Source organism: Lycium ferocissimum, chromosome 7, assembly GCF_029784015.1.
Source record: "Lycium ferocissimum isolate CSIRO_LF1 chromosome 7, AGI_CSIRO_Lferr_CH_V1, whole genome shotgun sequence".
NCBI classification, from domain to species: Eukaryota; Viridiplantae; Streptophyta; class Magnoliopsida; order Solanales; family Solanaceae; genus Lycium; species Lycium ferocissimum.
Genome location: NC_081348.1, coordinates 41,716,451 through 41,730,006, shown reverse-complemented (window position 1 = coordinate 41,730,006; position 13,556 = coordinate 41,716,451). Strand labels below are relative to the sequence as shown.

General features: G+C 34.3%; 1 protein-coding gene across 1 annotated transcript; it reads left to right on the top strand.

Annotated features, from left to right (window-relative positions):
* Positions 1 to 515: 515 nt before the first annotated feature.
* On the top strand, positions 516 to 8,466 carry LOC132065111 (uncharacterized). The gene is made up of 6 exons (XM_059458353.1): positions 516 to 876; positions 3,196 to 3,395; positions 7,023 to 7,163; positions 7,279 to 7,359; positions 7,883 to 8,007; positions 8,112 to 8,466. Exons 1-6 carry the CDS (start codon positions 654 to 656, stop codon positions 8,158 to 8,160), a joined length of 819 nt encoding a protein of 272 aa, XP_059314336.1. The 5' UTR covers positions 516 to 653; the 3' UTR covers positions 8,161 to 8,466.
* The last annotated feature ends 5,090 nt before the right edge of the window (positions 8,467 to 13,556 follow it).

Genomic DNA, 13,556 nt, shown 5'->3' with positions numbered 1-13,556 from the left:
TTATAACGGAAAGGATGTATCTAAACTGAAAGCATAACAAAGGGTTTATTTATATTATTATCTCTAATAGTAAAAATGATATATTTAACCTTTTCCGCAAGAATATGGACCTGAGGAAGTAACGCATAAAGTATCTTTTGAGTTTGATTTTCGATGTAATTGTCTAATTTCTATTTCTCTTTACCTCTCAAGGCCTGCTATTAAAAAAAAAAATAAAAAATGGTCCACCCACAAGGTACATAGGTTAGCGTCCAACTCCAACAAGATCCTCCTAATTCCTAAATTCTTTTTACTCCTTATTTTATTTTCACCAATATTCACCTCCTCCTTTATTTCAATTTCAATCTTAAATTTCTCCGTCGAATATTACTTATAATATTAGTATACTTTGTCGATAAATGGTTTTTAATTCCGATTTCTCTTTTACTTCTCAAGGCATAAATTAATTAAAAAATAAACATTAAAAAAAATAAAAAAAAGTCCACCCACAAGCACAATATACATAGGTTAGTGTCCAACTCTAACAAGATCCTCCTCATTCGTAAATTCTTTTTATTTTCACCAATATTTTACCTTCTCCTTTTATTTCAATTTCAATTTCAATCTTTACCTTTGTTCCTGAAATTTTTAGGTTATATCCACAAATCAGCTTTATGAGGACGACACGTAGACCGATCCAAGTGGTATCCACATGGGTCCGCCGGCAACCACCAAAGGTGAAGGCTTTTCTGGCGGTGATTACCGGTATGGCGGCGCTTGTGTTGCTACGCGCCATCGTACACGATCATGATAATCTCTTTGTTGCTGCTGAGGCTGTTCATTCCATTGGAATATCCGTTCTTATTTATAAGCTCATGAAAGAAAAAACTTGTGCCGGTCGGTAAATTTCTTTTTTTTTTTTTTTTTTGTTACCTTTGTTTATTCAATTATCGTTTTTTAATTGTTTATTGAATGGATGAAATTGAAAAGATTGCTTCTTGTACCGGAATTCTTAAAGATCTAGTCCCTAATTCCCAATTTAAGTGTTTTAGGTTGATTGGGCATGGATTTTAAGAAATAAAGGGAGACTTTTGAATCTTGTAGAAAACTTATTGAATATAGAAAGAGACAATCTTTTTGGGACAAACCAAAAAGGAAACTAAGATGCTTAAATTGGGAAGGAGGGCGTATTTTCTTTTGAAGTTAAGAATGAAAGGAAGACTTTTTGAAGCTTGTGGTCTAATATTAGGGATAGATATTTGTGTGGCTATAAAACATTTCATTTAGGGTAAATTGGGAAGTTTAAAGTCAAATTGTTGCTAAATACAGAAAGTTGTCATTCTTTTCGGATAGACTAAAAAGGAAAGAGTGTCACGTAAAGTGCAACAGAGAGAGTAATATTTTTTCTATGATGTTTTTTTATACCTTATGGAAGGATTAGCAGATTGGTGCTGTTAGGTTTATTGATTGATCATATAGGGTTAGAAACAATGCGTTTTCTGACAAAAAGATGCGAACTTTGTCTCTGTTTAATATTTTGGAGTATGCTGAAGGATAGATTCGAGGTTTTTTGGTTAAGCTGCTGATGAATTCTAGGGTTTTGTTTGTTTGATTCGAAACTTGAAGTGAAGAAATGGAGGGACTGTTGCTAAATTTTGCCGTTGCTTTGGACTTTTACAAACAAATTCCTGTCATGTTTGATTTACGTTCGATTTTGGAGTTACTTCTCTTAGGGTTGAAGAGTAGGGATGGTGTTGAAAAGGTGTGTAGGGGAATCTTGTCTGTTGTTGTCATATGTGATGCCCTTTATTGGTTAAGGGAGAGGCATTTCAATTGTAAGTTCTATTGAGTAGTGTTGATTTTGTTGACTCTGTAATATTTTGAATGTGACTAGTGAATTGTATGATCCACCAGTTTCCTAGGTGGAATATGAAGCGGTTGACACATACGTATGTTAACGTTGCTTTTCGGTGCCTTGTTGCTAGGTTTTTTCTTTTTCATTTGAAACATTAGTCCTAATGAGTATCCTCAGCTATGTAAAGCAGTCTGTCTTCTCATGGGCTAGCAATTTTAGATCAGTGAGGTGACTGGAAAGAAGTGCTAGAGCACTTGCTTCAGTCTTTGGAGGTCTTGCTGGTGATGTCTTAGGATAGTAAAGATGGGTTATACGTGTGTTCTTAGAGTTTTTTTGTTTTCTAAAAAAACGCATTCATTGGAAACAAGTAAAAATATGAGATGGTGGAAGTAAAAGGCAGAGTGGATTTAACAGTGAACATTTTGTTAATCGTTTACGGATTGCTTTCTTTTAGAAGACCACTCAATAGATGTGTTTAATATTCTTTTTTGATTAAGAATGGATCCTGTGTGATTTTTGAGCAAGCACAGTTATTAATAGCATGGGAAAGAGATTTCTCATTAAGGAAAGTGATAATATCTTTAGTTGGAACAAGAAAGGAAGTAAAACAACCTTCTTGGGATCCTTATTAAAGAAAGCCTTCTTGGGATGGAGTAAAGCAGTCAAACTTTCTTTCATGATTTCCCTGCTAGTTAAAGGTCATCATTTGAAATTGACGGAAGAGTTTTTTTAGAATTATTTGAAAGTCATCCAACTTGAGTTATAAGAGTATGAATGGTTTCTTTTACATTTTTAGGAAGAAAAAAAAAAGACTTAAATCTTTAATTGATTTGATCATTTTACCTTTCCTTTAATCAAATCAATGCAAGAGAATACATCGGAAGCTCATTAGTGTGCAGGTGGCGCTTCGCCTTCGGTTGTAACGTTTTAGAGAGAATTTGATTTAAGAGACTAATCCAAAAGATAGAAAGTTACAACAACAACATACCCAGTGTAAGATATACGCATGACAAATAGATATCCCTACATAGGTCCGAGACAGGATCTCGGAGACCCACCAAAGTACAAAAGCCAGGATCTTTCAGAAAACAGATTCCTATTCAAAGAGTGCATAACTGCATGGATAAGCTCACACTAACCCATCAATTGGTACATTTTTATGGGATCTGTTAAATTCGGTTTTGAGTTTCTTCTCATCTATCCTCTTTCTTTCTTAAAAGGTGGATTTTTTGACACAATAGGGATCTGTTTCTCAATTTCAATGTGGAAACTGGAACATTTATTAGGGACCTTGTCCTTTTATTTCTGTTTCAATCTTACACCTCACTTTTTCTGATTACCTCTGATGTATATCATTGCAGGACTTTCACTCAAATCCCAGGAACTCACTGCTATGTTTTTGGCTGTTAGACTGTATTGCAGTTTTGTCATGGAATATGATATACACACCTTACTTGATTTAGCTACACTAGCTACGACATTGTGGGTTATTTATATGATCCGTTTTAAGCTTAAATCAAGTTACATGGAGGACAAAGACAATTTTTTAATCTATTACGTGGTAAGTCACAAACAGCTTATGCATAACTTTTTCAAATTTTCTTCTTTAGTTGTACTTAGTTGTGTGATTGGGGCTAGTTTCTCATTTGGTATTTTCATCCCCAAAAAAGATACGTGATACCTGGTTTGACATGTTAATTGTGCGGATGTGGATGTGTGTGTTTGGCTATTAAATATGTGTGTAATGAGGCAAATTTGAGTTATTTTGACTAGAAGTCTAATGTTGATGTAAAGGTCTATTGATTGATTTAAGCAATTAGAAAGTATAAGTGTTTTATGTACAACTAATGGTAGCATGCTCTGGTCTTGTCACCTGCAATGCTATTTCCAAAGATTGATTTGGTGTCTTTTATTTCGCCAAAAAGATGTAGATTCTGGTTTAATCTGATGTTTGATAATTTTTTTAGCATAAAAGAAGTTTCTAGTGATTTTTGCACAACTTTGTCATTATTGTTAATTTCTTCATTACATGAAAATGATATTAAGCTATGAGATGCGAGGTTATTTTGCTCTGAATAGTTTATTCCATTTGCTCATCTGTGCAACAACAACAACAACATACCCAGTGACTCCCGCAATGTGGGGTCTGGGGAGGGTAGATTGTACGCATACCTTACCCCTACCTTAGGTAGGGAGGGTGCTTTCCTAAGACCCCTCTAAGAAAAGCATAGGAAGGGTTAGATATGGGTAAACAATTCAAAGCAATTATGAAAATGAAAACAACGCAAAAAGTGAATAAGCCATGATAAACCATGATAAACCATTCAGGCAAGTAGATACTTGCAGAAATCAAGGGACAAGAAACTAAAGATCAATGCAACTACTCGCAAGAAAGGATAAACGCGACTACCTACTAGCCTTCTATCCTGATCTGAGTCCTCCATAGCCTCCTATCTAAGGTCATGTCCTCGGTAAGCTGAAGATGTGCCATGTCCTGTCTAATCACCTCTCCCCAATGCTTCTTCGGCCTACCTCTACCTCTTCTGAAACCGTCCATAGCCAGCCTCTCGCACCTCCGCACTGGGGCATTTGTGTCTCTCCGCATCACATGCCCAAACCATCTCAGCCTCGCTTCCCGCATCTTGTCCTCCACCGAGGCTATTCCTACCTTGTCTCGGATAACTTCATTCCTAATCCTATCGCTCCTAGTGTTCCCACACATCCATCGCAGCATTCTCATTTCCGCTACTTTCATCTTCTGTGCACTGTTTTATAATCTGAGCTGGTTGCCGGGGAAACGATTGGATAGTTATTGAAAGCTGTAGAATGCCAAAGTCTAAAAGGATGCATGGCACTGTCTCTTTTATGCGATACTTGATGTACTTGACCTCTCAAGTACTGAAGCATAACATTTGATGAAAGTTAAAGTAGATGTTTCTTTAAATTTCTGACATATAAAAGGCTGACTTATTAAGGGTTGTTTGACCTACATTCTAATTTATATCAGAAATATGTGCAGGTCTTAACTTTTATATGTTTTCAGTTTTGTAATATTTGTCACTCTTTCTGTCTATTCAAAACTAATGTGATTTATAGGAAACAACTATTCTTGTAATAACAAAGCTATACTATATTGTCTTTGAAATATTCAGGATATGTTAAATGATTTTTGTGCTTTTTAACATCTTCATAATTGCATAGATAACATCTTCATCAGCATGAATATATATTAAACTTATTTGTATTAAATTATTAAATTATTGAGATCTGTATTATTTAGGGGTTTTAAGATAATGAAAATGGTTCAATTAATTTGATTAGAGGTGAAGATTATAGAAAAGAAGAATTTTATTACATCTACTGTCAGAAATACAATTTATTTCTAATTATCATATTCAAAGTCAAATTTGAACTTGAAGTGATTCCAAATGTTTGTAATTCGTAAGAAACAGTGCATTGAAATATTTGAGTCAATTGGGCTAATCTAAGTTTTAAGATAGCTTAGATCCCTCCTAGTATCTCCGCACCCACAACAAAAGAGGGAAAAAATGAACGAGCTGGTCATCTTGTTATAACTGTTCCTTGCTTTCCATCTATTTTGTTACTTTCAGTATGACAAATCCAATTAGTATTAAGGAACTTCTGTTAGTAATAGAAGAGTAATCAAAACACAGTTTTTCCTTTAGGATTCTGAGAACTAAAACACATTTTGCACACAAGGTGGCTCCTAGTGGTCAAGGAAATGGTTGGAACCATGAGGTTCCAGGTTCAATTTCCAACAGAGAAAAAAAGACACTAAGTGATTTCTTCCATCCGTCCAAGCCTTGGTGACCAAAGTTACTCAATACCTGTTGATGGTGGGAGGTAGCAGGTACGCGTAGAATTAGTTGAGGTGTGCACAAGCTGGCCGGGACAACACGGTTATATAAAAACTGAAACACATTAGTTGTTACCAGCTGCAGTGCTCTATTTACTATCTAATTTGGTTATCCACTTCATTAATTTATCAATCTTCTGTTTCATATGATAGATGAAAGCTAAAGGGTTTATTGAAGACCCACTTAAATCTCAAATGCTATTCAATATTGATATTTGATACCCACATATTTTCTATTTTCTCCATCCCCATTTTTGTGGTATTCTTTCTATTTTTGAATGTTTTGACACTATTCCATTACCCACATTGTGGGACTCACTGGGTATGTTGTTGTTGTTGACACTATTCCATTAAAAAGATTATTTTATACAACTTTCATATTTTTAAGATCCAAATTTTAAACTTTGATGTTTCCTTTATCAAACTATTTTTTCAAACATTTTGATAATATTTTCTTCCACTATTACTTATATAATTCATAAGTCAAATTTGAAAGCTTAAACTCAACAGCCAATCATTGTGTAAAAAAGAATGGCACTAAGGGAATAAAATTTCGTAGAATCAATTGGACTGAGCTGTTTTTGCTGTTATTGGTTTCTGTTTTATTTGCTTGTAAGCATTTTGAAGTAGTACTCTGTTCATGTCATTTTGCAGTTTAGACTAGAGGATTCTGTTTTACCATGGCTATAGAAGCTACCCTTCAGACTGATATATCTCTAGCAATTGGGATTAAGAATCTTTCATTTTCATATTATTTTCTGTGAACTCTGAATGGAGTCAGAGTGGCTTTCAGTTTTATCTTCATTTCAAGAATGTGAAATGTCTTTGATTTTTTCAAGCTGCTGGTGTCATTATTTCTCTTTGTTTGTTGTAATTTTGTTTGCATGACTTGTAATGTCACCCTCTGCAGATTTTTTTTTTCCGGTCATCGTATTATTTAGCGGTTACTGTTCCTTTATTTCAGCATGCTGTGTAATGCTTTTCTTATTATTTTCTGTGGCTTCTTCACTTCTGTATTCTCTGTGTCAACAATTACTTTGGAATGCTTTCACTTTCTTTATTTTATTTCCTTTTCCTTTCTTTTTCTTTTCTTTATTTGAACTGAGGGTCTATCGGAAATAGCCTCTCTAACTCCACAAGGTAGGGGTAAGGTCTGTATAGTTTGATAAAAAAAGAAAAGAATAAAAGGTAGGGGTTAGGTCTGCTGACACACACTACCCTCCCCAAACCCCACTAGTGGAATTATAGTGGTTTTTTGTTGTTGTTGTTGATTTGAGAAGAAAGCATTTTTCTTTTTTCCGTTTTCTGCAGGTGATCCCTTGTGCTGCCTTAGCTTTACTAATTCATCCATCTACATCACATCTCTTCGTTAATAGAGTCTTCTGGGCTTTCTGTGTTTACTTGGAGGCAGTTTCTGTGCTACCTCAACTCCGTGTCATGCAAAATACTAAGGTATAATTGCATGTTATCGTTTCTGATATGCAGATTTCTCAACTCCCCTCCCCCTCAATATTTTTGGGCTGTGTGGGTACTGTCTTTGACCACCTCTTTATTGTTTTGTACACAGATAGTTGAACCATTCACAGCTCATTATGTATTTGCATTGGGTGTTGCAAGGTTCTTAAGCTGCGCTCACTGGGTTCTCCAGGTTTGATTTGTAAATTCTCAGTTCGTGTAGTATTTTGATATCAAAACTTGTCGGATTACTCTATTTGAAAATGCTATTCATATTTCCTGGATGGATGCTGGATTTTATAATTTACGTTAACATGGTTTTGGTTGAAGAAAAATTAACTAGCTGATATGATGCTCTGATTTCATGTTCCTTGTTGTCTATCCAAGTTGCACTGTATGGAATACCATTAGTTAGGCAGGCAAGGAATTGCATTGTGATCATACCAAGTACTCACTGTGTATGTGGAATTCATTTGGGATGTTCAATTATTTTTTCAATTGGTTGATCAAGATGTTTGATGTATGATAATAGTTAATGTGTTAATGTATTGGTTTTGCCAATATTCACTTCAATTATTTTTTCAAGTGGTTGATCAAGATGTTTGATGTATGATAGTAGTCAATGTATTGGTTTTGCCAATATTCACATATTAGATCTTGTTAGCATGTTATTTAGCTCTAACAACCTTATGATTTTTTTCTTTGCTCTCTGACAGGTTTTGGATAGTCGTGGCCATCTGCTGGTAGCATTGGGTCATGGTCTGTGGCCTTCTATGGTTCTGATATCTGAAATAGTTCAAACCTTTATCTTAGCAGACTTCTGTTACTACTATGTTAAAAGGTATTATAAGCTTCTCTCATGTCCATCTGTTTCTTATCCTCTGGCTTTCCTCTTCGTTTGCTGTATTGACGATGACCTTTTGCCATTTTTTGTTTATTGCACAGTGTTTTCGGTGGACAGCTGGTCATGCGCCTTCCTTCTGGGGTCGTGTAACTGATGATTGTGCTAGTTATGGACAGAATTTTCACACATGTTTGTTGCGTTTTCTTTTGCTTATCTTTGGTCTCTATAGAAGGTCCCAGCTTTGGTGTAGGACTCTTCAGACGCAAAATCGAGCGTGCGTCTTTTGTGAAGTTAGCATTATCTAAATTATATAAACAATAGATTTTCTGGCAATCATAGACTATTTTACTTTGTTAGCAATTAGCACTAACATATGGCTTTGGGATACGTACTCATTTTTGTACTTATGTACTAATGTACCACAATGAATGATTAATTATTCTGATTCTGACATAATTCCCTGAATTTACCCTACCCTCCATTTCCCTTTCAGTCATAAAGGCTTACATTGGACGAACTTGTGACGCAATTTTACCAAGACCTGCAATAATTGATCATCATTCCATCACAAAGATAATGCTACTTCCATTTCTTATAGCCCTACAGAAATCAGTATATTTGTTGAAAATGATGTGAAGTGATGGTGTTGGAGTTTTTATTAATGGAATCACCAAAAAAAAAAAAAAAAAGTCTCGTCAAGAAGTTAAAAGTATGAACCCTTTGTGCCCCTAGCTCAGCCTCTTTGTGTGAAAATTGTCTGTCCTTAATTATGTAATCCATTTTCAGATATACTTCTACTAATACGAGTCCATTTTATTAAGCAAGCTGCTTTTTGCTTTATCGTTGGCATTTCATCCGAAAGAAAGAGAAAAAGGGAGGATAACCAAAGTCGCATAGCTGTCGAGAGGGGGTCATATTTGTTTTTAAATGTTCATGCTATTGGTGCTTTAAAAGAAGAAACCATTTTACAGATAAACGGTTCAAGGAGAAACTTGCTTAATTTCTTTACATTCTTTTTTCATGACATGGAAGTTGCTATCGTAAATACTATCGATGAAGTGTAAATTTCACTAAAACAATCTTTGGCTTCCGATACAATATTGTAAAGTATTCAATAAATAACTTGATAACAACATTTCACTTATATACACTGTCATAATATTTTGACGATGTACCAAAAAGTACTCCTTTCGTTCCAATTAATATGAAACTCTTTTCTTATTAGCTAGTCTAAAAAAAAATGGCACTTTTTTATAATTAGTAGTAATTTAACTCTAAACTATTCATTTTACCCTTTTAGAAATTATTTATAGCCGCACGAATATCTATAGCTTATTTTGAATCACAAATTTCAAAAATCTTCATTTTTTACATAAATTTCATGCCCAATCAAACACCTTCAAGTGTTTTTCGGTGTACAGCTGGTTATGCACCTTCCTTCTGGGGTCGTGTAACTGATGATTGTGCTAGTTATGGACAGAAATTTCACACGTGTTTGTTGGTTTTCTTTTGCTTATCTTTGGTCTCTATAGAAGGTCCCAGCTTGGGTCTAGGAATCTTCAGGCGCAAAATCAAGCGTGCGTCTTTTGTGAAGTTAGCACTATCTCTAAATTATATATAAACAGTAGATTTTCTGGCAATCATAGACTATTTTACTTTGTTAGCAGTTAGCACTGACATATGGCTTTGAGACGCGTACTTATTTTTGTACTCAGAGGCAAAGTTGGAATTTGAAACTTGTGGGTTTGGAAGCGATGGCCGGGCCACATGTAGCCAAAGTGTTCGGAGCGATGGCGGAGGCATAAAATGGCGGTGTTCATCCAACCCACTTAAAAAAAAATACTATTTTTACAAGATTAAAATTATTTTTTGTGTATATATATTAGATGTTGAACCCCCTTAGGCATCTTAGTATGCTTACTTTTATATATTTTGAACCCCCTCGGCAGAAATTCTGGCTCTGCCACTAGTTCGGAGTTCTAATTTTTTGAGGTTACTGGATTCTAAATTAACAATTTTTACATATTTGACAAAAATATAATACAAATATATAATTCTCGACTTAATTGTTTACCGATCAATACTAACCCGCTGCCCTGAAGGGCTAGCTCCGCCCTGTTGTACTTATGGACTGATGTACCACAATGAATGATTAATTATTCTGATTCTGACATAATTTTCCTTGAATGTACCCCTCCCATCCGTCTCCCTCTCAGGATGGTCATGTCGCAAGGGAAAGAATTTGTTCCTATCTGTCATAGTGGCTTTCATTTGGATGAGAACTTGACGCAATTTTACCAAGTCAATCTGCAATAATAGGTCATGGTTCCCTCACAAAGATAATGCAACTTCCCTTTCTTTTGGCCCTACGGATATAATCTACTTGTTGAATAGGGTGTGTAGTGATGGAGCAAGAATTTTTATTAAAAGAATCCGTAAAATAAAGTTGGCTTCAAATTTTATTTTACCACCTTAACTAAAATTTGTACCTATTAGACACTCCAATATGATTCAAAGTGTGCCTAGTAAGCACATACGTTGACATGGCAAAATCATTTTTTTTTTTTTAATAAAAATTTTAGCAAACATACTTTTTTAACCTTAATTAGCCTCATCCAATTCTACCTTATACCTTATACCACCGTAAACCCGCCAGTAACGTGCCCTACAGAGGGACATGGTGGGTCCTGGGAGAAGGGGAAGAGGAGGGTTGATTATGTGGAAATAAATTTACTTTTCGACCTGTTCTTATGAATATCGGGTCCCAATGCCATGTGTCGCTGTCTTATTCGTAAATTTGCCAGCTCATGCGTGTGAACAACGCACACTTGGTTTTCTTGAGCATTGTGAGTGAGGTGTTTAATAGGCACACCTAGAATTTGTCTTATTCGTAACTTTGGCAGCTCATGTGTGTGAACAACGCACACTTAGTGATTGATAGGAAAAGTATTGAGAAGAGGTTTTGATAATTATATTTCAGTCGTTGTGATTAAAAAAGTATTTATCTCTAAAAGATCTATGCTAAAAGTGCCTATTTATAAAGGGTACAAGTTTGTTGGTTTGAACAGACACCAATATATTTATAAATATCTGATTATTGCAAAATAAAAGATGAATCATATTTCTCTTTCTCTCTTTCACTTTCACTACAAATTACGACATTCTATTCTTGTGGGAATTCAAGTTAATTACTAAAACTTGAATTTCATAGGCTTTGTAAAATCCTGGAGGAGTTCTGCCGCAATTCCTGCACCAACGAAGTGAGAGACTTAAATTTCTTAAGGACAAAGATTCCTATATTAAAATCGAATTATTTTTTCCCCACTTTTGATACCTAATTTTTCTAACAGAACTATGGTGGGGTGTCTAACAAGTACAAGCTTTAATTGAAGGGTACAAATAGAATTCGGAGTCAATTTTAAGGGGTCGTTTATGTATTTGGCCAAAAACCGAACAGAGAGGTTCGGATAAACCCCTTATGCCACTAACTGCAGATCAATTTGTGTGCATGCCTTTAGATCTTTGGTATGCCTACCTTTGCACATTGCCTGTTTCCTGACTAAATGATTTACCGAACGAAAATTGCCTTTGTCCTTAAATTATCTATTTTCAGATATACTTCTACTAATACGAGTCCATTTGATTAAGCAAGCGGCATTTTGCTTTATCTTTGCCATTTCATCCAGAAGAAAGAAAAAAAAAAAGGGAGGATAACCAAAGTTGCACAGCTGCCAAGAGGGGTCATATTTGTTCTAAAATGTTCATGCTTTTGGTGCTTTAAAACAGAAGAATCATTTTACAGAAAACGGTTTGAGGAGAAACTTGCTTAATTTCTTTACATTCTTTTTTCATGACATGGAAGTTGCTTAAGTTGCTTTTCGAGACTTCTTAAACCAGCATACGCTATCTTAAATGCTATCGATGAACTGTAAATTTCACTAAAACAATCATTGACTTCAATACAATATTGTAATTTGTAAATACAGTCATGCCTCTCTATAACGGCATCCGCATATAGCAGTACCTCTCTATAACAGCTAAGATTTTTCATGTTATATTTTACTTCTCTATAATAGAATTTTACCTATAACAGCAACAACCAACTTTATAACAGCACGCTCTTTGTAAAATCATAACCCATATAACAGCTATCTGCTTTTTTTGGTAATATAATTATTAACCATCTTTGTAAAAATAAAATATTTATAATTACCAATAATAAGTAGTATAGATTTTGACCATATATTTAATTTGATACCTTAATAGATACTATATTTATTACATAATATTACATATGTGGAGTTTGATGCAACACTTCCTATCATTGAATCTTTCACTGATGAAGAACAAGAGAATATGGAAGCCGAAGACGACAATGAAAGTGCTGACGAAGAACCTCAACCTATTGTTACTTGGACTAGGTTAGAAGATTCAACGGTTCAACTCTTAGATTCTCTTCAAGGGAAAGCAATTGGATACCCATTTGTTGAAAGTTTAGACGCAAATCTTTATAAATTAAAGCATTATATCACCACTAAGAGATTAGATTCTGCAATAAAATTTCTACCATCAATCTTGAAGGAATTTAATTTTCGTAGATTTAAAATGTGTGCCTTAGAGTTTAAAACTTTATAAATTCAGTTATGAATTTATTGAAATTGTATTAACTTTCTTTAATGTTTAGTTAGTGAAGCATTCATATCTTTGAGATATAAAATTTAAATAATTTGTTATTTTTTTACAACATTAAAAAATAAAAAAATAGATTTTATGCATCTTTTTTGCATATAGCAGCCAACTAATATTTAAATGACAAATGCTGTTATAGGTGTATAACAGCAATACTCTATAATTAACAACCAAAAAATTTCGGACCCAACAACGCTGTTATAGAGAGGTTTGACTGTATATTCAATTAATACCATGTTAACAATATTTTACTTGTATACCTTTGTCGTAATATTTTTGATGATGTATCAAAAAAGGTAATCCCTCCGCCTCAATTTGTGTTATACTCTTTTCATTTTAGTCGATCTAAAAAAGAATTGACACATTTTTATAACAATTTAACTTTAAACGTGTCATTTTACATTAAAAAGATGATTTATAGCCGCACAAATCTATAGCTTATTTTAGACCATAAATTTCAAAAGCCTTACTTTCATTCTTAAACGTCGTGCCCAATCAAACATCTTCACATAAATTGGGATAGAGGGAGTAATATTTTTGATGAACATGTAAAAAATTCTAGAAATAATTATAATCAGCTTCACCGTTAGTGAAATGTCAATAATAAGACAAAGAGTTTCTTTTTGGCTTAATTATTTGATGTTTGAAATATATTGGCCCGAGTAATTTTAATTCGCATGGGTTCTATTAAGGAAATTTTACATGACGTAGGTAACATCTAAAAAGTATTTATCTACCGTAGCTATGCTTTATAATAATTACCTATCGTAGCTATACTATGTATTTTCATAGCAAATTCACATCCAAAACCTCACTCCACCACCGATCAACAATTTCATTCCTCCGTTGTCGTCTCA